The sequence below is a fragment of the Embiotoca jacksoni genome, unplaced genomic scaffold (assembly GCF_022577435.1).
Source record: "Embiotoca jacksoni isolate LCO1_2020_lvr unplaced genomic scaffold, fEmbJac1.0.p SCAF_6, whole genome shotgun sequence".
In the NCBI taxonomy this organism is placed as follows: Eukaryota; Metazoa; Chordata; class Actinopteri; family Embiotocidae; genus Embiotoca; species Embiotoca jacksoni.
In genome coordinates this window covers 8,383,783-8,406,089 of record NW_027185414.1, presented here as the reverse complement: position 1 = coordinate 8,406,089, position 22,307 = coordinate 8,383,783, and the positions used below count along the sequence as shown (strand labels likewise).

At 44.8% G+C, this 22,307-nt stretch overlaps 2 protein-coding genes across 3 annotated transcripts in view; both read right to left on the bottom strand.

Moving 5' to 3' along the window:
- atosa (atos homolog A) overlaps nucleotides 1-4,380 on the bottom strand; it is a 29,482-nt gene extending 25,102 nt beyond the window's left edge. The window contains exon 1 of the mRNA XM_069173383.1: nucleotides 3,036-4,380. Coding sequence (XP_069029484.1) covers nucleotides 3,036-3,225 — 190 coding nt within the window. The 5' untranslated portion in view covers nucleotides 3,226-4,380. The remainder of the gene's footprint in view (nucleotides 1-3,035) is intronic.
- A 6,813-nt stretch (nucleotides 4,381-11,193) lies between these two features.
- onecut1 (one cut homeobox 1) lies at nucleotides 11,194-21,454 on the bottom strand. Of its 2 annotated transcripts, none has more exons than XM_069174292.1 (2): nucleotides 19,908-21,454; nucleotides 11,194-15,482 (listed from the first exon to the last, which is right to left on the bottom strand). In XM_069174292.1, exons 1-2 carry the CDS (start codon nucleotides 20,992-20,994, stop codon nucleotides 15,193-15,195), a joined length of 1,377 nt encoding a protein of 458 aa, XP_069030393.1. In that variant the 5' UTR covers nucleotides 20,995-21,454; the 3' UTR covers nucleotides 11,194-15,192. The 2 variants fall into 2 exon arrangements, with proteins under 2 accessions (XP_069030393.1, XP_069030394.1); XM_069174293.1 differs by having other exon boundaries at nucleotides 19,923-21,454.
- Between the last annotated feature and the right edge of the window lie 853 nt (nucleotides 21,455-22,307).

Sequence of the window (22,307 nt, the reverse complement as noted above, 5' to 3'; positions counted from 1 at the left end):
AGGCGTGCCAGCTGACTGAGTCTCTCCGACATGACGAGCTCTGAGATCATCTCAGTGTACATTGTTTAAAGTGTCTGAAGGAGGGGAGGACGAGAGCTGCGGTTGCAGCCGTGAAGGGGGAAGAACCCGGTCATCGTCGTTGGGTTGCTGTTCATACACTTCTCGACACGACGCCCCGTCAACTTCTAATACAAAGCTGTTTTTATTTGTAACGAGTTCTCAGCGATCTGGTTGTGAAGAAAACCACAGCTGAGCAAAAACAGTCCGTCTTATGGTGAAAACAATTCCAAAGCGGTTTTGAATGATGCTTTGTGCTTTTACACGCGGAAGCAACACACAAAAACAAAATGATGTCGTTATGTATATAAATAAAGCCCAGCTTAACCACACCTCAGCTGAAACGGTTTGAAACCTAATACGACACGCCACGTTTTCCCCTTCTGGTGTCAACAGGTCCCGAGTTTTCCATAGCTGGTCTTTATGGGACCTGTAAAAGCTGTCAGTTGAGCCGCATGGCTCGATGGTACAGCGCTTACTAGGGCCAACAGCAATCTGTTGCGCGCACACACACACACACACACACACACACACACACACACACACACACACACACACACACACACACACACACACACACACACACACACACACACACACCGTCCTGACTCATAGCTCAACTCACAGAAAAACATGGGGGTCAGATGACTCTGGTTAGGGCCCCTGAGGAGAACATAAGTGCTCCTTTTCTGCTTTTTATAACAAAAGCTTGGTTCACCAAAATGCCCCAAAGAGATGCTGCATGAACGTAGAAGAAAACTCACACTATTAGAAGTCTAAACGCTTTGTTTTCATCAGGAAGCAGAGGTCTTTGAAACACCTGAACTCGTCCGGCTTCTTTGTCTAAATAACCAACTCTTCCAAACTCGGTGTTATCTGACAAAAAGGTCCAGATTAATGATTGTTCAATTTTTGTTTTTCAACTTAAAATATGTACACCTTACTGGTTTGATCCAAGTCGTGTATGTTGGGACATTTTATACGCAAAGATTATTACACTACTGAATATTGTAATTTATGATGTCGGAGGAGCTTCATAAAAAAACGTGTTCGGATAGAAGTGACAAAGAAACACTTCTAAATTTGGAGTAGTTACATCAGCCTGATATGGGATGTGTTTATGTAGGTCAACATCAGCACACACGCTGATCCAATATGTTGGATTTGACCATCATTAGTTCAAGTAATCCTTCCTCAAGGTGGAGGTGGCGCGAGGTTTAACAAAGTACTGATTTTTATCACCTCATCACCAACCCAAAGCCTTGACGTGACTTTTCACAGCCACCTGATCGGGAGGTCAGAGTTTGCCTTGTATCAGTGGTAGATGCACATGTCTGGACTTGTCCAGCTCTTCCTGTCAAACTTAATACCGCTAGACTCTCCTAGGAACCCTTTGTCCAGCAACAGGGGCAGTGAAACTGGCTGCACTGTGCCCAACTCGACCTTGCTGTGATCCAGGCGATTGAGTAAACAGCTCCTCTCACCACTGCAGTCCTTTTCTCAGAGAGCAGCGGAAGGAATGAGGCGAGAGAAAGAAGGCATCTGGCCTACAAGCAGTCTGCTATCTCCACCACAGGAACGGTACAGTATGTTCAAAATAACAAAGGCACCACAGTGGCTGTCAGTCAAACGGGGAGCTACTGCTGTGGAGCCGCTTCCACTGGCACAGGGCTTTCATAATTAGAACATGACAGTGAGCGAGCCGACCTGACATGGTAATAATCCATGAAGGGTGAAGAACAGATGCACTAAAGTAATGCGTCTCACGCCAACAGCTCTCCATCTTTTAGCTCATAGAAGGCAGGAATACAGACACAGACTATCTGCAAAAACAACAACAGTATTGTTTTCCGCTGTTCACAGATGACCCAGCATGCTGTGCTGCATTATTAGGCCAGAATCACACTGCACTGTGTCTGTCGGTGTGCCCTTTACTCTCGGCCAGGCACATCCTGAAGATGTCTGGGTCAGTGCTTCTATATAAAGGATCCTACAGGCAAGGCAAGGCAAGGCTGGGGTTAAAAGCCTATGCCCGTATGGGGCACGTGTTTACTGCAAGTCTCTTTATCGGCACATCGTGCTGAAGAAAGATCACCACTCAGGCCAGCCAACAGCCTGACTGCAGTTTCATAACATATGTAAACACGCAGACTATTGCTGATTGACTGCAGCTAATCTCATCATGACAGAAAGCGGTGGTCCTTCACTGCTTGCAAGTACGGTGCTATTTTGTTATTGACAAAGAATCAAGTATCCAAAACCCTGGATCACAAACAACCATTGACTCAATCTGCGAGTGAATCATTTAGCTCATAAAATAAAAGACGCTTCTACAAACCTCACTCACTGTTAATGGTGTCAGGGCTGAGATTTAGGCGCAGAGATACCCTTTACAAATGAATGCGGTAGTAAAATTAGCATAATCACACTGAAACAAACGAGGATGTCCCCTCTGTCCCTGTTTTACCTCTTGCTGCAGATATAGCAAGCTGTAAACAGGTTGCAGAGCATACGGCAGGAGCTTCATTTCCACAACAGGGTGGGTGTCAAGAACATTTTGCAGCAGCCTTGTGCAGAGGCCGTCAAAACAAGAGCTACTGGAAAAAAAAAAGAAAAAAAAAAAAGGGAGCAGTATGTGGCATGAGAGCAGGTTATATGGTGATGCAAAAAAAAAAAATAGGGAAAAGAAACACCTGAAATTCGTGTCAAGGCTCAAAACTAGAGCAGCAAATGTGTGTTGTACATATGCGTCCTCATTCACCCGGGTCAGGCTTTGTTAATTCACATAACCAATGACCAGCAGTTACATAATTATCTGGCCTGATTTTCCTCTTGGGGGGGGAAAGTGTACCGGTGAGTCCAGTAAAAGCGGAAATGCACAGCTTGCCCCCCCCCCCCCCCCCCCCCCCCCCCCACACACACACACACACTGATCACCCCCGGAGATGTGCAACGCGTGTTGCCGGTGGCCCACGTACCTCTCTCGGACTTCATGTTGTCCAGTGTCATCGGGGATCTCCTGCGGGGGTCTTCTCTCGTCAGCCTGGACAGCAACACAGCGGTGTCTGGAGCCTCTGTTACCGAGACCCGCTGTACTACCTCAGCTATAATATCAGCTGTGTTGTTGGTGCCAACTTGCCCCCCCCCCCCTATCCAACAACAAAGCATCGCTTTGTTAGCATGCTACTGTACGCGTCCATCGAGTCTGTATTGTCCCGCTGACTTAACACGAAGACAAGCCGAAGACAGCTGATCGCCCTGACACACAGTCGGGTGGCGGAGTTGTCCAACCCGCTGGCGGGCGAGTAACCAGGCTGATTACTTTTAGCTGTTTAACTAGCAAGCTGGCTTCTCTTCCAGCTCGTGACAAATTCCTCCACCTGAACCTCGGTGAAGTCGGGATTCATGTCTCCTGCGTCTGTCTCCTGCGTCTGTCTCCTGCGTCTCGTGTGACGCCGGTTTCCCCTCAGCGATGCTGTCTGAACTGGGGATCGCTAACTCAGCAGTGTTAGCTCGGCAGCAGACTCGACCAACTGCCCCCCCGACAGAGAGCGTGTGGTTCAGCGTCTGCTGGTGATGACGACCTCCCTCCCCCCCCACCCCCCCCTCCGATGTAGCGCAGGTAGCCGCAGCTCGGCCACAAACACAGATGACGGACGGTCTCGGGGTTGTTGTTTTTTTGTTTTTGTTTGTTTGTTTGTTGTTGTTGTTGTTGTTGTTGCTACGACGAGAACATTCTCAACGCTGTCAATTGTTGTCGCGCGCTGACATCAGACGAACCCCGTCCACTCGTCTGTCCGTCCGTCCACGCAGCTCTCGCCCCCGTCGCCATGTACTTACTTACTTCTTCAGCAACGCCACCTGCGCTGAACTTCCTTCGTGATGTCCATTAAAACTTTTCGCACCGCAACAAAAACAACACGAGCGAACCGACGACGGAAACGTTTCCCCCCACCACCACCTCCACCCCCCCCTCGGCGAGCGCTTTTCACCGAGCGGGCTGCAGCCGTTTCAGGCCGGCCGACTGCTCAAAACCTGGAAGGATTGGCTCGACACCGGTGTTATTCAGGCGAAATGCAGATGAAAGGGAACAGCGAGTCCTACTCCGGGTCGTGATGCTTACGGTCTGCCTCCCCTCCTCGCTTCCCTCCCCGCTGCTTGTCAAAACAGATCAGCGGAGCTCCAGTCACGTGTCCCAACAACAGCCCCGCTCGTCACTTCCCTCCCTGCCAGCCTCGCATGAACTCGGAGCCATAGCAACCGCTAACTCAGAAGCGGCACCGAAACTTCCGAGGAGGACACCCCGCGTCTCGTGAAAACAGATTTTAAAAACAAATTTTAAAAAATAAAAAAAATAAAAATTAGAGCCTGTACCTGAATCACGTCCCATAGAAGTGGGTACAAGTGACGGTAGAAGTAGGTGGACAAACAAGACAGGGGCTTTTCTCCACGAGCTGATTGGTTCCTGGAATTCGGTGCGCGTTCACGTGCGCACGTGAGAGTTCGTTTTTTTCCGTGGTGAACATTTTGTTCTGGATTTTCTGGCTTTTAAGAAGCAAAACATCGCGTAATGTAAAGCTGGTTTTAAGTCCAAATCCACTGAGAATTTCCTGGCAAAAAGCACCTCATCACGATCAACTACACAGAGAATAATTTTGTTATTTCCTAAATGAAAGAACTTCTCATATTTACTCCCCGCTGTGTCTTTAAACGATAGTGGTCTCCAGTATTGTGTTTCCCAATAAGAGTAGGGGAATCTAAAACAGAAAAAGAATAGTTGGTAAGTTACAAGATAAAAAAAAAATAACAAAAAAACTCATGATAGGCTGAACACACTGAGCTTGCCAGAAAAGTTATAAATGTAGCTTGTAAGCTTTACTCAACTATTCTTCTAAAGTAAAATTTAGAGGTACTTCTGCTTTAGACTTGAGTATTTCCATTTTTGCTAATCCTACTCCACTACAATTCAGAGTGAATTGTAGGTTTTACTCCGCTGCATTTAGTTCTCAGCTATGAATACTGGTTACTTGTGAGCTCAATATTTTGTGTGTAAAATATAAGATCAGTTTATCATAAATATACAATTTGTTATCCGTAGATTAGTCTACTCAACAGTCTCATGTCTTTAAAGTAGTTCCACCATGTCAACTTTGAAATTCTGCTCACGCGTACAGTAGCCGACATGTCAATGAAGTAATATTCCCCTAATTTAGATTGTATGATAAATATAACAATCTAAACTTGGCCATTCTGCATATTGTTGTACTTTTGATAGGCTACTTTAAATACTTTTTTTTTTTTTTTACTGACAGTAGGTTATTTAATACTTCAGTTAGATTTTGATTGCGGGACTTTTACTTTGAACTGAGATCTGAATATTTCTTCCACCACTGTAAAAGACACATGAGAATGAAAACCTAAAACATCCACGAACTGCCACTTATTGCCGGTCTTTGTAATGAGGAGCACCATTCAACATGAAAGCTGCTGCAACAAGCATAAGGTTTAGTTAAAAGTGAACATGTGAGCCATACTAATAACAATATAGGTCAAGTGTGGTTCTCCACACTCAAATAGAGGTTGCGATGTGTTATCACTTTAGTGCAAATAGAAAAGGACAGAGGGAGAGCACCTAGATTTTATCAGTCCTCTGATGGAACCTCTTGGAACAAAGGTCACAGTGAGGACAAAGGAATCTGCTTCACAAATCTCAGCTGCATTTGCATTTCGTATGTTATTGTTGTTTGCTGCAGACTCGACACACTGGACTTGAGTTTGGTTAACAATTACTAGTATTATTATATTTAAGATAGACTGATGGGGAAGTAAAAAAAAAAAAAAAAATACTAAGATTTGGCAAACTTTAATAAAATAATTATGCCTGCCTGACTAAAGCCAACTACAAAGTTTACAGATGTGTGAGGTAAAACCAACTATTGTTTGTGGCGTCATCGGGCAGTCTGTGATCCTGCACACATGACGAATCCAGCTCTGGACAGGAACACTGTACCCATGCCATGGGGTTAAAGATGTATTTTGTCTGCCTCTGAGCCATTGATAGTCGCTCACTGTGGAGTCACAGTAATGCTACGAGTGAACCAACATGACATGGGCTACAGATATAAATATAAAGTTAAAGAGAAAATATCTCGTGGCTGAAATGCTTGACAAATTCATTCCATTCATTTCATTCCAGCTCTAAAAATAACTTGCTCAGTACGTACTTTTTGCTGCACTGCTGCTCAAACTTTTCTGTATAAGTGGTTCTGCAACCCACCAAATCACAATCACAGAAATAAGGCGTCTGGTGTTTTGAAAAAAAACCAAATGAAAGTCAGCAGACATCCTGAGCTGCAGGTTGCAACGGGCTGCAAATGCTTGCAACACAGTTTGAGCTGCCGTTTGTCAGATGATGTTATTCAGATGCAAATCCTCGAGCTAATAGTGCCACCTCCCTGCAAGCAATGACAACACCCCTGCTGACATTTAAGTGGTATGGAGATGGTTGCTTTTGTTAGTAAATACAGACTATTCAAATGAATTGTGTGTGTAAATAATGGATTTACACTGTTGGTAAGTGCAATCAAAGACTTGTGTTTGAAAAAAAAATAAAAAATAAATAAATAAATAAATAAAAATCCATGTTACAGCCCCATCTAGTGACCAGATACAAGCAATGCAACAACCAACAAGTAAAAGAAATATGTAAACTAGTAGTATATCAGTAGTATTAGTAATATCATGATACTGATTCTGTCTTTCTGTTTGTAGCAATATTTAGCATTTTAACTACAGTTAAGGTCTTGACTTTATTTTACTTTACTGAACCTCTTTAGTAAACAAACTTCATTCTGTTAACTCACTGATGGTCTGAAGGGTGGATGTCTCCACTCAGCTTGATTCATGTGTTATTCTCTGTAACTAAAGGTATAATATCGCAGGGCTAAAATAATGATCCAGATCCAGTTGCTGGAATTTGGATTATTTCAATCAAGGCCACATTACATTGTACACATTGTTTTTCTGCCCAGGGTCACTAATCAGGCTGAGAGTTTACAGCAACACCAGATGTTCCAAGCAGATCTTCTTCTTCTTTTCGTTTCACTGAAGCGTGATGGTTATATGACAGTTTCCCATTTCTTTACACAGTCCTTTGCATTTTTATTGAACACCGCAAGGTCTTTCGAGTTGCAAGGGTTGGGTAGTAGAGGGCAGACAAGGCAATGCTCCACAGTATGGTCTGCTTCTCCACATTCACAGGTGGTTTGGCCAGTCTTGTAGCCCCATCTGACCAGAGCAGCTTTTGATCGACCCCTTCTCGTCCTGAGGCGGTTTAATGTTTTCCATTGAGCCCATGGTGCTTCTGGGCCAGGGGGAAGGTTTTCAGTCGGGGGTATTCCCATGACAGTGGCAGGAGGGTCATTCTCAAGCTTTTCCATCCGGAGGCTGGATTCTGGTTTCTTCCTGAGACTTTGTTAGGGGCTGGACATGGCTGAGAAAGCTTCTTCTTGACTTCAGCCTTTGGGCCGGAGGTTGACATCCATGGAGGAGATGGCATTCATCACGAGTAGATTTTGTTTTCTCGACTCGGCTGTGGGGCCAGCACATTACCTTGAGGTAGGCGATTCTGCTTGTTATTCAGGACAACAAAGAAGCGCCTGTCTTTCAGAAGGGCTCCAATGAGGTCTGTGAGTGCCAGGTCTTTCGTCAACTCCAAGATCTTTTTTAGGAGGAGGCGATGGTTCACAGTGTCATATGCGGCAGACAGATCAACAAAGACGGCTCCTGTTACCAGTCCTTTCTGGAATCCGTCCTCAAAGTGTTGAGTGAGGTTCAGAAGTTGGCTTGTTGTAGATTTGCCCGGTCGGAATCCGACTTGTTGAGGTATGATGGCTGGTTCAGCAACAGGGGCAAGCTTGTTGAGAATCGAGCGCTCAAACAGCTTGTAGAGGTGGCATAGCAGAGAGATTGGGCGGAAGCTCTTTGCATGCACTGGGTCTTTGCCTGGTTTGTGAAGGGCAATAATCCTGGTTTTCCTCCAGAACTTTAGGATGTTTTTTGTCAGCATGAACTTATTCATCAGCTCGAGGATCCATTTCTTCACCAGAGGTACAAAAGGCTTGATCTCTTCGGTGAAAATGTTATCCAGTCCGATGGCTTTGCCGGTTTTTAGGGTGTTGATGCTGATATTGAGCTCTTCGGGGGAGAACGGCTTGGTCAGTCCCATGGTTTGGGAGTGCTTTACTCGATCTACCTTTGGTCTTGGCTGTTTAGTAGTGGATTTCCCATTGAGCAGCAGCTGGTGCGCAACTTGTTGCTGAGTTGCGGTTGATGGATCGTTGCTGATTTTTCGTGTGAGGCTCCATGCCTTTTTGCTGTTCTTTGCCATACCAGTTGTCTCCAGCAGTGTTTTTCCACTTCAGCTGGCGGCGTTCTGAAATGGAGGTCATGAGTCTCTCACCTACCTCGGTGGTAGTTTCAGCAAAGGGGTCAGATTCATAGAGCTGATGGTATTCCTCGTACAGTTCGGTACTTGTAGCGTCAAGGCCCGGGATGTATTGAGTGCGGCATCCTCTTGGGGTGTTCTTGTGGGCTGTTTTGTGCACAAGCTTAGTGAATTTGTCATAATTCCTGGAGTCTGCTGGGAGATGGGCAATCTTCCTTTCAAGATCTTCTTGGAAGCCAGGCCAGTTCGCTTTTCCAAAGTTAAATCTTCTTCGGAATGGAACTGTGGCTGGCGTTATTGCAGCGTTGACTGTGATGCCGATGGGACGGTGTTGGGTCTTTGGCAGGGGCTCCAAGACCAGCTTTTTGCTTAACCCGGCGATCTTGTGGCTGACAAACACAATGTCAGGGTTGTAACCTGCTCTCCATTGTCTGCTGTTGAAGGACTTTGGTTGTTTTGTGTCGTGGATCAGATTAAGCTGGCAGTTTTTGGCCCACATTTCTACTGCATCTCCATCTTTAGTTGCAGACAGTCCTTCAACATTGAAGGACCATATGATGGTCGGTGCTCGCCTTGGAGGCGGGCATTGGCCTCTCTTCCTGCTCTAGACTGGGGGGGGGGGGGGGGGGGGGGGTCTGTCATTTGTTGAGCTTCTGGACATCATTGTCTTTCACTCGGCTTCAATGTCTTTGGTAGAATTTGCAGATTTGTTTAAACCTGACAGGGATCGCGGACGTGAACGCTTCTACCATGATCCCCTCTAAGCAGATGAATTGATGGTTCTAGTGCTGTTAGTGCTTTCCATATCTTATACATTTGTATTCATTGCACTATAAATGGTAAAGGTGGACCCCTACTTGCAGGATGCAGCAGTATGTAAACAGATGGATAAGAACTGCAGATTATCTGCAGATTTCACAGCTACGTGGTAAACATCCTCGCAGGTTGAGATACAATTTGAAAAACAAAAATCACCTTTGTTGTTTGACTGTGGTTCATTTTAAAAGTCTTCCAGAAGTAGCAATTTACCATTACATTAAAATGAACCTCTTACTCCACATTTTTAAAGGGTAAATGTAATTGCTTGATTTAAACTGTTAACAATTTGTAAATACGTGGGAATACATTCATGCTAAATTCCTTTAGGAACATAAATTCATATGTTTCTGATGACGATGATGAACCCTGTACAAATGAACCCTCTGACCCTGACAGCCTGTCTGAGATAAACTATGTACTGATCATCATGCAGGTTCCCATCCAAGACAGCCTCGTTTGCCTACTTGTCTTGTCCTCTGCTTCCTCATCTGATTAGAAGTTTTATTGATTCAATTTGCTAGTCTGAGCCACAAAAAAATGAAACCCACACACCAAAAAAGAAAAAGAAAAAAAAAATACAAGAGCCAAACTTCAGAAGCTGGAAATACCAACAGTTTATTTTCTACTTTTTGTGACTACAGAAATGTTGAAACATTTGAACACTGAAAAAAGCTGGATGACATCATCACTTGCTTCTCAAATTTTTTTTTTTTTTTTTTTTTTTTTTTTTTAATCATTTGCTTAGCAATCACAACAGATGATATTGCACGGCACTGAGAAAGCAGTAGCAAAGCCTGGAAAACACCAATGACAAATCAAGTCATGAGACATGGAGTTATACCTCTGAGAGTAACACAGACAGTATTGCCTCTCTGGCACGCACGCACGCACACTCACACTCACACGCATACACAGACCGAAAACTGAAGAAGCATTGTGAGTCGAGAAGGAGGTCAAACGGAAAAATATCAAGGCTGACAAGAGCACAAGGCTGACGAGCGATGAGATTTCACTTTTGAAATGCGAGTGCAAAATGAACTTCTACTGTAATCTATTCCTAAATGTCTATGACAACAAATATGCTTGTTTATCAAAACCCTTCAAGCATCTTTGTATATGAATAGCTGGAGGACACCCCTCTGCGGGTGAGAAACTAGTTCCCCAGCGTTAGAGATCCAGATGATTGTCTTAGGCGCTGCAGTATTGTTGAGACTTGTAGCCAAGCTACCCATCATATGGGAACTCCGTATGGACAAAATAAATCAAAGATCGTGTGAAAAGAGGAAAACATAGGTCCACACTGCATCATCCATTCCTACAATAATTCAGGCCTTTACAACTAAAATAAAAGGACTCTGCTTACATCAATATTCTCCATTCTTTGACATAATGGCTGCATAAAATCCTGATGTAATCTGTCATGGACACTTTGATGACCTTCAGTCCTGTGCTGTCTGAGCATGACAGAGAGGAAGTAGTGCTAACAGCAGAGCCTCCTATAACCAGACACCTACTGTTAATTGTGATATGCACCGATCAGCCACACACACATGCATACACACCAGCAAACAGCTTGACAATATGCAGTACAAACACATTAGTCAGTGGACAAAAACACAGTAAAGAGATGCATGCAAATGAGCACACGTACAAACTCGGGTACCTCCGCAATACTTGGCATTTGAGCTGCGCACACACACACGCACACGCACGCACACACACACACACACACACACACACACACACACACACACACACACACACACACACACACACACACATACACACACACACACACACACACACAGAAACAAAGAAATGAGCAATCCAGGTGGTCGTCCCCCATACACACTCACACACGGATTCCTTGGTAAGGTTCTTTGCAGTTTTATTAGACTTTGCTTACGGTCATTACACGAGTACGTACCAAAAGAACAGATACTAGATGGAGCAAGGCGGCGGTGCCACGGCAATAAAAACAGACCCAGCTCCGTGGCACTGCCCCTGGCAGACCGGCTGCCCAGCCTACGCTCCACCTCACTCTGTGTATGAGACAGCAAAGTGAGCGGGGGCTTGCAGCCCTCGTTTCAAATGCTTCCGATTGTACATTGAACAGGAGATTCCCCACATGGTAGAGTAAGCTTGCCTACGTAGCCCTACGCCTTCTACATTCTATACCCGTGCGAATGGCAAATCAAAACTCAACAAGTCTACCTCACAAATGCCAGTGCTTTTCAACATTATACATATTTTTTTTTCCAATTTTTGGTTTGTTTTAAAAATCTTTGGATGTGCAGTAATACCCATAAAATAACAGTTTTTTTTTTTTTTTAAAAAGTCAAAAGAATAGAAAAAACACATGTACACACTGCTTTTTGCCAGCTGTTTAACAAAGTAGCTCCTGTATAACTTTGTCTGCGTTGGCAAATCAACTGTCTGGGTTTCTGGCAGTGTTTAAAACACACATTGAAATGCCGGCTAGGATTTAGCTGAAGAAGAATAAAAACTACTCCTTTGTTATATCTAAGCGTGGGAAATAAGGCTGTAACATAAACTGTCTTTTTTGTTTCTTTTCTTTTTTTCAAAAACCTACTATATACAAATCTAGAGTTTCTACAAATGCATAAATTAAAGTAGTGGTTAACCGATACAAAAATGCAATTAAATTAATATCACAACACAGAAATAGAGAAAAGGGATAATATGAACACAATATCACAGCAGTTGGTTTTACCCTGTAAAAGCAATAGTCTACCATTATAATATTGGCATAACCCAATGTCTGATAAAAAATACGCTTCTCCCTCCATCCCTTCAGTTTCATACATCAACCCTGAAACTTGTCCTCCGTGACTTGAAACAGAGCACTTTTGCCAAAAAAACCCAAAACAAACAAACAACAACTTCAAAATAGATGATCATACAGCTTTTTGAAGTAACAATAACAATTACCACACGAGTGGAGTTCTGCCTTACTCACAGATAGACGTCTCTATGCAGAACTCAAAGGAATCATTACTATGAGGTATTCAGAGACATTGGTAAAGACATGCACGGCCAGAGTGCTGGACCTTCCTACACACAACAGGGAGACGAGGAAGGTGAGAGGAAAGAGGGGCAAAAGGGGGGCAGAGGGGAGGGGACACAAAGACCTTTGGTTTAATCTGTAGAAGTGGACAACAAAAATTCCTTTGGTATGTTTTCATTGCATGGTTGCGCTGGCGAAAGCACCACGGTGTGATTCAAAAAAGAAAAAAAGATCTTTTCCTTGTTTCTTCAGTAGTGGCCCTTCTACAGGCTGAGGTATTCACAGAGTCAAAGGTGAGAGGTCAACAGCGGTTTAACACTTTGGTTCAAGCAAGGCACTCGTCCTGGGAGTTTTAGAAAGATTGCAACACGTCTGCTTCTACTTTCAGGAACATGTCTGCCTATAGTTGAGTCAACGATTCTGCCCATGGCTATGTCAGGTTGTCTGCTAGTGTCATGCGAAGATGTCTGACCTATTGGTTGGATCAATGTTATCAACCTATAGATACACACGGAGAGGCAGGGCCGAGTGGAAATAAAGCTGCAACACGAGAGAACTCTGGTGGGGTATTACATCAGATTCACATGGATGACTTTCAAATCATTCATAAAACTTTGATTTTATATATCTGTAGGCTTGCTGCAATGTCGGATTTTACATTTTAAGTGTCTTTTCTGTCGACAAAGTGGCAGACATGGATGCGTTTTCTGTTCCTAATGTGCACAAAGAAAGACCGATCACATCACTAGCAAGTTAGCTGTACCCCGCAGGCACCTGCATGGCCAGTTGTGTGTATCTAAGGCTAGATCAGCACATCGGCCTATAGCTACATCAGCATGACTATCTATGGAGCTGTAATCAGAGCACAGATGAAGCAAGAGCACGCATAGCAGGGGTGCATGATGTTGAGTGTAGGTGGGGAGGTGGGGGGGGGGGGGAGAGGAGACAGGGAGGAAGGGGGGAAGGGGGGACGCATACATCACACATCTTTAAACACCACTCGTAGAGGCCGTGCAATGAGAAAAAATCTTTGGTTATCTTTGGTATCATCAAAGTGATAGAAATCACATATGGAACTTGAGTGAGGTAGCATCTTTGGTTCACACTATAAAACATCAGCAGGTCTTTTTTGTTGTTTTTGTTTTGTTTCTTGTCGTCTTTTTGGTTTTCTCTCAGTGATGAAGAAGCAGCTCTCTCTCTCTCTCTCTCTCTCTGTCTCTCCTCTTCCTCAGCGTTCGTTCCGATGAATGTAGAGCTGCTAACCCCTGTTCATGAGGAGGATGACGGCAAGGGGGGAGGGGAGGGGAAGGGCAGGTCAATACAAATAACGCTGTGCTGCCCCCTGGGCCAGCCCTGTGTAGTGCTTTCCTCCTCCTGCTGAAATGCATACCTTACCAGGAGAGCGGAGACAGGAGCGGAGGGAGAGGGAGGGTGGTGGTGGTGGTGGTGGGGGGGGGGGGGGTGCTTTCGTATTCAGGTGACGAGCTGACATTGCTGTGTAAGCGCCTGAAAGGGATTTGATCATCGATATCATCCCCTCCACCCAACATCTTTGATGAGGAGATAAAAATCAAATACATATGAAGCGCGCAGGGAGTTGAAGGAGCGACGCTCAGTGCTTATTATCAAGGTGGAGACGCAGTTTGTCCTCAAAATAAAAATAAAAAAAACATCAGAGGCTGTCTGTCTCCCTCGCAAGACCTCATACACACACAGAGCACAGCGTTGTGTTTTTTCACAAATAGATTTGTCTTTGTTCGCCAGCTGCTGGCATTTGAACACAGTAGAAGTCAACCTGTGAGCACTGCACAGATTTACAGGACAGGGTGTATCTGTCATCATTCATCTTCACAATGAGCGTTTACAGCAACAGTCAGCAGGCTGATTATGAATATAAAACTGGAATATTCGGTTTGATTTAAGAAGGCATCAATAAGGCAAATAGCAATAGCTAGTTTTTCGTGTCGCATAATATTTCCGGGGAGCGCGAGTTGAAAGCGAGGCTGGGAGTGAGGCCTCAGGCTGGAGAAGGCTTTGGTTTCACTATTGTTTTTTTTAATTATTCAACGCCTCAGCATATTGGAAGAAAGCACTACCATGCGGGTTGAGGTAAGGATTTTGTTTTTTGGTTTGGTTTAGGGTTGGGCTTTTGGTTTTGGGTTAGCAGTCTACGCATGGACACTTTCCCTGTCTGTCTGGTAATGCTTGATGGAGAGACAGACAGCAGGACAGAAAGACAGACAGACATACAGTCCACGCCATCGATCCAAACACGGTTGCACAACAATCCAGTCGCTCCTGTAGGATTTTTTTTTTTTCTTTGTAGTTGATTGGCCAATCCCACCGGAGCTCCACATTCTGGCTGCTTCTCAAAGGGTGTGGACAGCTGCAGATCCGACTGCCAATAGGCTGATTAAACCTCCATTTAGGGACACATCATTAAAACCAACCGATCAGATTAAAGATAAGGATGGCGAATGATAGATTGATACTGGGTGGGGAGGTGAGGGGGGGTGTAGTAAAGCTAGAGACCAATGACAGTGAGTGTATGTGTGAATAGGGAAAAGGGGAGGGGGAGGGGTGGGGTGGGGGCAAAACTACAGTCTTTTTGCAGTATGTTACACATAAAAGTGTTGCTGAAACAAAACATTTTAAAGCAGGTCAAACAAGAAGTCTTTGGTTTGTTTTTTCATCTTTGGATACTATAAATATCAATATAGTACAGGTTTAAGGGCAAAATGTTGCTTCAAGGTCTATTTAAGTTTCTCTTTGTTTCTCTTAAGTTTTAAAGCTTTTCCACCGAGGTTGAGTCAGTCCATGAGTTGGTCAAATCCGTCCGTCTTCAGGCTTTGGTGCAGGCGTTGGGGCCAGAGTTGGCTGAGTGACCAGAGCCGTCGTCCACCCACTTATCGAGGCTCCGGCGGCGTGCGTTCATAAAGAAGTTGCTGACCGTCGTCAGCTCGAGGCCCAGCTGCTGGGCGATGGTGAGCTGCAGCTCTTTGGAGGGACGCTTGTTTTCCTTGAAGATGGCGTGGAGCGTCCGCCGCTGGACGTCTGTGAACACCAGCCGCGGCTTCTTGCTCACATTCCCCCGCTCACTTCGGCCGTGGTCCTGCTCCTTGCGCTTACATGCTGTGGAGAGTTCAGGAGAGACACACAGACAGAAAGAGAGAGAGAGAGCGGTTTTTTTTTAAGAGAGGGCAGAAGATACAAAAACAAGGATCACATATTAACTTTTGATATAAAAAGTGAGCAAAGTGTGGTGGACTGACACATGAATCAGTCCACCATATTGACCAAGATGTCTGCAGGTTTTCATTAAAACTGAGCCACACTGATGTGATTATTTAAGGCCAATACTAATATCTGATAGTTTTACTGTATAATGTTATATTACAATCCTGAGATGGCCTTTTCAGGTCTTATGTGCATATATGCAAACAAAAAAAATACGATTATTCTGGTGTTTTTACTTTTAAAAACACAGTTTCTGTGCTAATTTGACAATTGTGTCAGAAAACGATGTCTTATAGAGACATCTTCAAATATTCATTATGTCCCACCACTAATGAATAACAGCAAGAACCAAATTTTTAAGTATTTTAAGCACTTTAATGTGTTATCACTCTACAAAATGCTTTTATGTTGTCTCTCATACTGGTTATGAGAGGTGATTGGCCTCCAATGCAACTCAAACAAAACCTGCACCAGTTGATGCGATTGATATGTCCCCTCTCTCCAGAGTGTTGACCAGTAAAAACCAGCTTCTGCAGTGTTTGAATTACATAAAAACAAGTAAACACTCATCACTGCCATTTTATGTACTGGACTGTAGCATGTAATCAGATACTGTGGATGTGGAACGAGTAAAGTGTTGTCAAAGCCATACCTATCATAGACCCCCAAAGGGTAAAACAAGCTCTACTTCCTGTCTCTGAAGATTCTCTATAACATTTCACCTAAAGAATCCTGCAACACCCTGCATGATGGACGCAACTTTTTTTTTTCTTTTTTTCCCCAAACACTATTGTAACTAGGCAAACCGCCAGGGAACATGTGAAATAATACTGACATCACACTCTTCCTCATTTTGTCAGGGAGCCACATGGCTTCTCTCCTGGTCCGCGGACCAGGTAAGCTCCGCTGCGCCCGGTGGAGAGCAGCCCGACAGGAAGCCTGTCAGTTGGGTAACAATGAGCGCTGTCCACGGTGCTGAAAGCAACAAAAGCACCTCGGCGACGTAACGTCCGAATAAATGAACTCCAGAACATCTGAATACTGGAAAGACAAACGTGGGGGATCCATTTGACACCAGGTCAAACGTCCTTTCGGTTGGTCTCGTTGCTATTTCATTTTATGGTTCTCTTAATAAACCTCCAGTTCAGCCATCCGAAGTGAGGCTCATCAGTGAGCGCAGACCAGGAGGGGGCAGACGCGAGCTGCTAGAGCGAAGCCCAGTGTTGACTCACTGAAGGAAATGATGAACGGCATATTCTAACCACAGAACAATCCACAAACCAGAACTGATTCATTTCACAATGTGAAACAGAGGGGTTTCATTAGACAAACACAAAAAAGGATGGAAACGAAACAGATAATTGAGAGAGACTTTTCTATCTTTTCGAACAAAAATATTTAGAAACACGAACAAAGTGCTTGATCGTGTCACTGCACCAATAAAATTACTCTCAGTTCTATATTAAATGCATCAATGTTGATCTTCAGCAGGCTTTATTAATCCACTTCAATGTGGTATTCGTTCTATATTATGTTTTGATGCAATATCTGCTGCGTTCTCTGCCAAATGCAACTTGAATTAAGTAGCAAGAAACATTAAGTTATGTAAGAGGGATATCAAAGAGAATTATTAACTCAGTAAAAGATTATTTTTGCAGATCTAACTTCATAACCTCATTTGAAGAGCTCTCCATTGTGTGAGTAAAGTAGCCTACAGTGCAGCAGCGGCGTATTGGCATGACCATAAACTGGAGTACAATTGTGGGCATGAGCGGCACCGTGTCTCCAGTGCTGGTAAATATTAACAGAGAGCCGGAGCTCCTCGTGTAAGGGCTGCCATAAATCAGCCAGAGTGAAGGCCACTCAGACAGCAGGAGCCACCACAGAGCCGCCCCGAACTGGCACAGGAGGCCCGGGCTGGAGAGGCAGCTTTTCCCAGGACCAGGGCGAAATAACAACGGCCTCATTATCAGACTAAACACACACGCATACAGGTACACACACACACACACACACACACACACACACACACACACACACACACACACACACACACACACACACACACACACACACACACACACACACCGCTGCTCCCGGCTAATCATTACAAACGCACAGATAACTCCACACACTCAAACGGACTGCACACACTGGGCCTGCTGACACGATGTGACGAGAGTCCTGCTTTCATAATCTTACTGAGAACAACAAACAGACCTCTGCGCTGAGAAGCCTGCAAATATCAAACTGGAGAGAGACTCTACTTAGAGAGAATCTGCCTCCTATAAACAGCGAGCAGATAAACATTCTCTTATAATTCATAAAAACACCAGAAAACAACTGTGAACAATGTCTCTGCAGTCAGATGATTTACAGTCTTTATTAATGGAAAATATCTGAATTCATTCTGTTCAGTGCCAAATCATATTTACCTACATCTATTCTATTCTATGCTATTCAAACAAATTCAGATGGATAATTGAATACGTGGGAAAGGAGTAAAGGCCCGAGATTAATTTCAGAAGCCTGAAATCAATAAGTATATCACATCTACTTCAGCACACGATCACATATCTAGATCACCTAGGAACGAACGGATCAATAAAATGGCGCTCAGACTATATCTCTCCAAATCAATTACATTTTTAACGATCTTTTTTTTTTTTTTTATCTCTTCCCTCCAAACTGTTTTCTGAAATTTTCTAGGAAAATTTAAATAAATACAATTTATAATTTTGTATTCATGTTTAATGTTTTTTTTTTGTGCAAAAAAGGAACTTTCCGGTTCATTTCTTATTAGTTGAGGGAAAACGTGCGCAAAAAAAGATAGAAAAAAGAAAAAGAAATGAGCAAATCTGAAGCAGGCCTGATAGCCTACATATATTCCCCCTGTAAAGCCAGTGTGAATATGTCGTCTTTTGAAAAAATAAAAAAAACAAAACCATCCAAGCCATCACTAATCAATAGGCTGCTGTTCTGATTTTTGTTTTAATTATAGGCTGATCACACTAATGATCAAATGATGATCAAATGTAAAAGCAGCTCTCAAGAGTGAAACGAGGCTTTTTTTTTTTTTTTTTTTAACTCATTTGCAAAAGTCAGGGATAAAATCTCATCTTCAATCACCGCAAACACACAAACACACACAGCAGCAGCAGCAGCAGATGGGAAAACTGAAAAATAATCAATTACGATTACATTCACGTGCACACGCAAGAGCATGCCCGCACGCACACTTCTGCACAAATGCACGCACTTTCCACCGTGTAGCCGCAGCCTCACTTTTCAAAAAGCCAAAAAGCCCATTTGTAGGTCATTGATTGGCTCTATAAACGTAGAAAAAAAAAAAAAAAAAAAAGAAAAAAAAAATCCATCGGGCGTCTGTGAACGCGCACGTGGTATTTGGGCCCTAATTGACTCGCGTGTACCTCAGGGACAAATTAATACAGAGGTCTATCAGTTAATTAGAGAAACCTCAGTCAAGCCAGGGTTAGTTTTACGAGCAAAATACGAACACGTGCTCCATTCTGCTCTATTGAGAAAATTAAAGTGTATAATTTGACCATAGTGAGGGTCAGGGCATTTTCACCGACTAAACAATGCATGGCTCCGCTTGACACTTAAATTGAGTTCATGGCAGACTCTCAACAACACGTGCACGCTCACACACTCTCCCCTCTCTCTGTTTACACCAAGGGCAGCACCAAGGAAAAAAAAAAAAAAAAGGGGGGCTGATCAGTTGCATCTACACCAAAATAAACACATTCATAACGATTTCTGAGAGAAGGATCAGTTTACGCAGGCAGTCCAGCGGTCGATATTTTGAGGTAAAATGACATGAGCACTTGTTTCACACAAGCCCAAAATCGGCGGAGGGACAGAGAAGGGATGCGTATTGATGTCAGGACACTCATTTTGCGCTCCAGGTGGAAATCTCTAAAATAGGGAGGCCTTTGACTTCCAACATCTTTTTTTTTTTTAATTATTTTTATTTTTTCCACATAAACGCTTAATTTCTGCAGATACCTAAGAAGTGTCAGCCCAGAGGGAACATTTGTCCTGAATGCTACCCAGTTAGCACGACTTACACTTGGATTGCTGTGAAATGTTTTGGCTATTTTTTCTCAGGTAAAACACCAGCCTACATTATCAGTTTTGGTTCCCATCCCACCTGACCTGTCCATTGCTCAACATGGGGGTAACGTTCAGGGCCAATGACCCTCTGTGCTGAGTGAACGCCACTGTTTGGGCGTTTGTTTTTGTCAGCAACATGTTCAAAAGATGAAAGCAATATTTAAAAAAAAAAGGGGGCTTTACCGAGGCTTCGCTCACCTGCGAGCCTGAGCGCACTCATGCGTTGGAACTCAGGCTCCTGCAGCCATTTCCACATGCGGCGGAAGGTCTCTCTGCCGGACTTGAGCTTTGACCAGGGTTTGGGGTTTCTCAGCAAGTCGGACAGGGTCCCCTGGGACCTGCACAGGACCCGCTGGGCAAAGATGGCCTGAGGGATGCTGTAGCGCTTCAGCTCCGTGGTGATCCTCTGCGCCACCTCTTTGGTATTCACCTCCTCCATCTGTCCCCCAGAAACACCACCCCCTCCACCGCCGCCCCCTTGCTGCCCGGGCCCGGAGGCCTGCTCCCGGCTGTTCCCCAGCCCCTGGCCGTGCCCCTGCGCGCCAAGGTGGGCGTGCGGGTGGTGGTGGAGGCTGTTGATTTGTACCATGCCCGCTGAGGAGCTCATGTGCTGCTCCGCGTGTCTGCCGAGCATGGCCGGGTGGTGGGCCTCGAACCCGCTGGGGGTGAGCATCTTCTCACCAGGCATGGCGGCGCCGGGATGAGCGTAGGGAGGGATGCCGGCCTGGGACGTGTGTATGCTGGCCAAACCGGAACCGGACAACGGGGAGAGGCTCTGGCCCATGCAGGGATCCTTGTGATGATATGCGGGATACAGACTGTTCATTGGCGCCAGACTCCGGTCCTCTCGCATTAACGTGAAACTGCCGCTGACATTTCCGGGGATCCTTTGGTGGGGATGAGGGTGAGGATGATGGGGATGATGGGGATGGTGGTGGTGGTGGTGGTGGTGATGGTGGGGAGGAAACTTGTCGGACACGGTGGAGATGGGGGGTAAGGGCTGCAGGGGGGTCAGGGTAGTGTAAGTGCTGCTCGCGCTCATTCCGGGGGGGGCTTCACACATGCTGATGGCTGGATGCAGGTGTCCGGGGTGGCCGGGGTGATAGTCTCCGCTGTCCAGCAGGGTCGCCATGCCCATGGCGCGGTGGCTCAGACCCCGGGGACGGGAATGCGGACTGTGGCCACTGAGCAACTCTCCGTGACCGGCCACGGACTCATGGCTCACTCCGTGCAGGTCGCCAATATTCTCCATCGACAGTTGTGCGTTCATGATCCGGGCAGCGCTGTGGACAAACCATCTATCTGACCTGCCGCAGGTAGCTGATGTCCAGAAGTCCTCACGTCCGGTAAAGTTCAATTTTTGTTGTTGTTGCTCTTTCCCCTCTTCTTCTTGCAGTAGCCTCCTCCGCTACCGTGTCTTGTCTGTCCTTATATTCACCTATTAGATTAATGTCCTACCTCTGACGCTGTTCTGCAGAAACTCCTTTTCCGATTGCCCTTTTTTTTTTCTTGATATATATATATATATATATATATATATATATATATATACATACATATATATATATATATATATATATATATGTATGTATATATATATATATATAAATTTTTCTGATTCTCTTTACAATTCAAGCCCCCCCACCGCCAACCAGCTGTCCTTGCGCTCCGGTCGGGTGCCGCGCCATCTCTCTAGTTGTGTGTCCCCAGCCCCTGCTCCACCGCAGCACAGTTCGCCGTCCGCACATGCGCACTGTGGATCACCCATCTCCTCCCATTCTCTCTCTCTCTCTCTCTCTCTCTCTCTCTCTCAAAGCGCACACGCCCCCCCCCCCCCCACTGCTCTGACGTCAGCTACCTTATTAAGGAAGGGAGGTATCAAACCACCTGCTAAACGCTGCTCTCCGACCTAACCCACATTCAGCAGCCTTCTCTATTAATAACGCAAATAGACCACTCTCCCAAATCAAATCTCCACAGAATCGACTCGCGGACACAAACTGGACAAAGAACCCGACGTTTTAATTGTCAAAACGTCATTTAGAAAATGTTAAATTCATTAGCGCTGTAAATGAGCCTTTATCTCCGGTCCTCCTTAAATCATTAACTTGCAAATGAAGTCGACTTCCGGGTTCATTTGGAGTTGATTTTTAAACCAGCGAGGGCCTGGGACGAGAAACGCTCCGGAGTCCTCCCGAGAAAACACACACTGACATCAGCGGCAGAGCCTCGCGGAGTTAATGAGCTGCCGGCAAACTTTGTATATTCATATGAATCCTCCCATGTTTTCATTTATTATTACTTCAGCTGCACCCCCCCCCCTTCCCCCAACACCCCTCTTCGTCAAATATGTGGCGGTTTAACCAAACGAAGAAGACCCCGGTACCTTCTCTTTTGATAGAAAAAGATGAGCAGATGTGTCTATTGTTCAACCATTAGGCTTAACGAACCAAGCCCAGCACGTGTGTATGAGTGTGTGTGAGTGTGTGTGAGTGTGTTGTGTGTGTGTGTGAGTGTGTTGTGTGTGAGTGTGTGTGTCCTATTTAGAGGTACATTTAATCCTGATTGTTTATCATTTTTAGC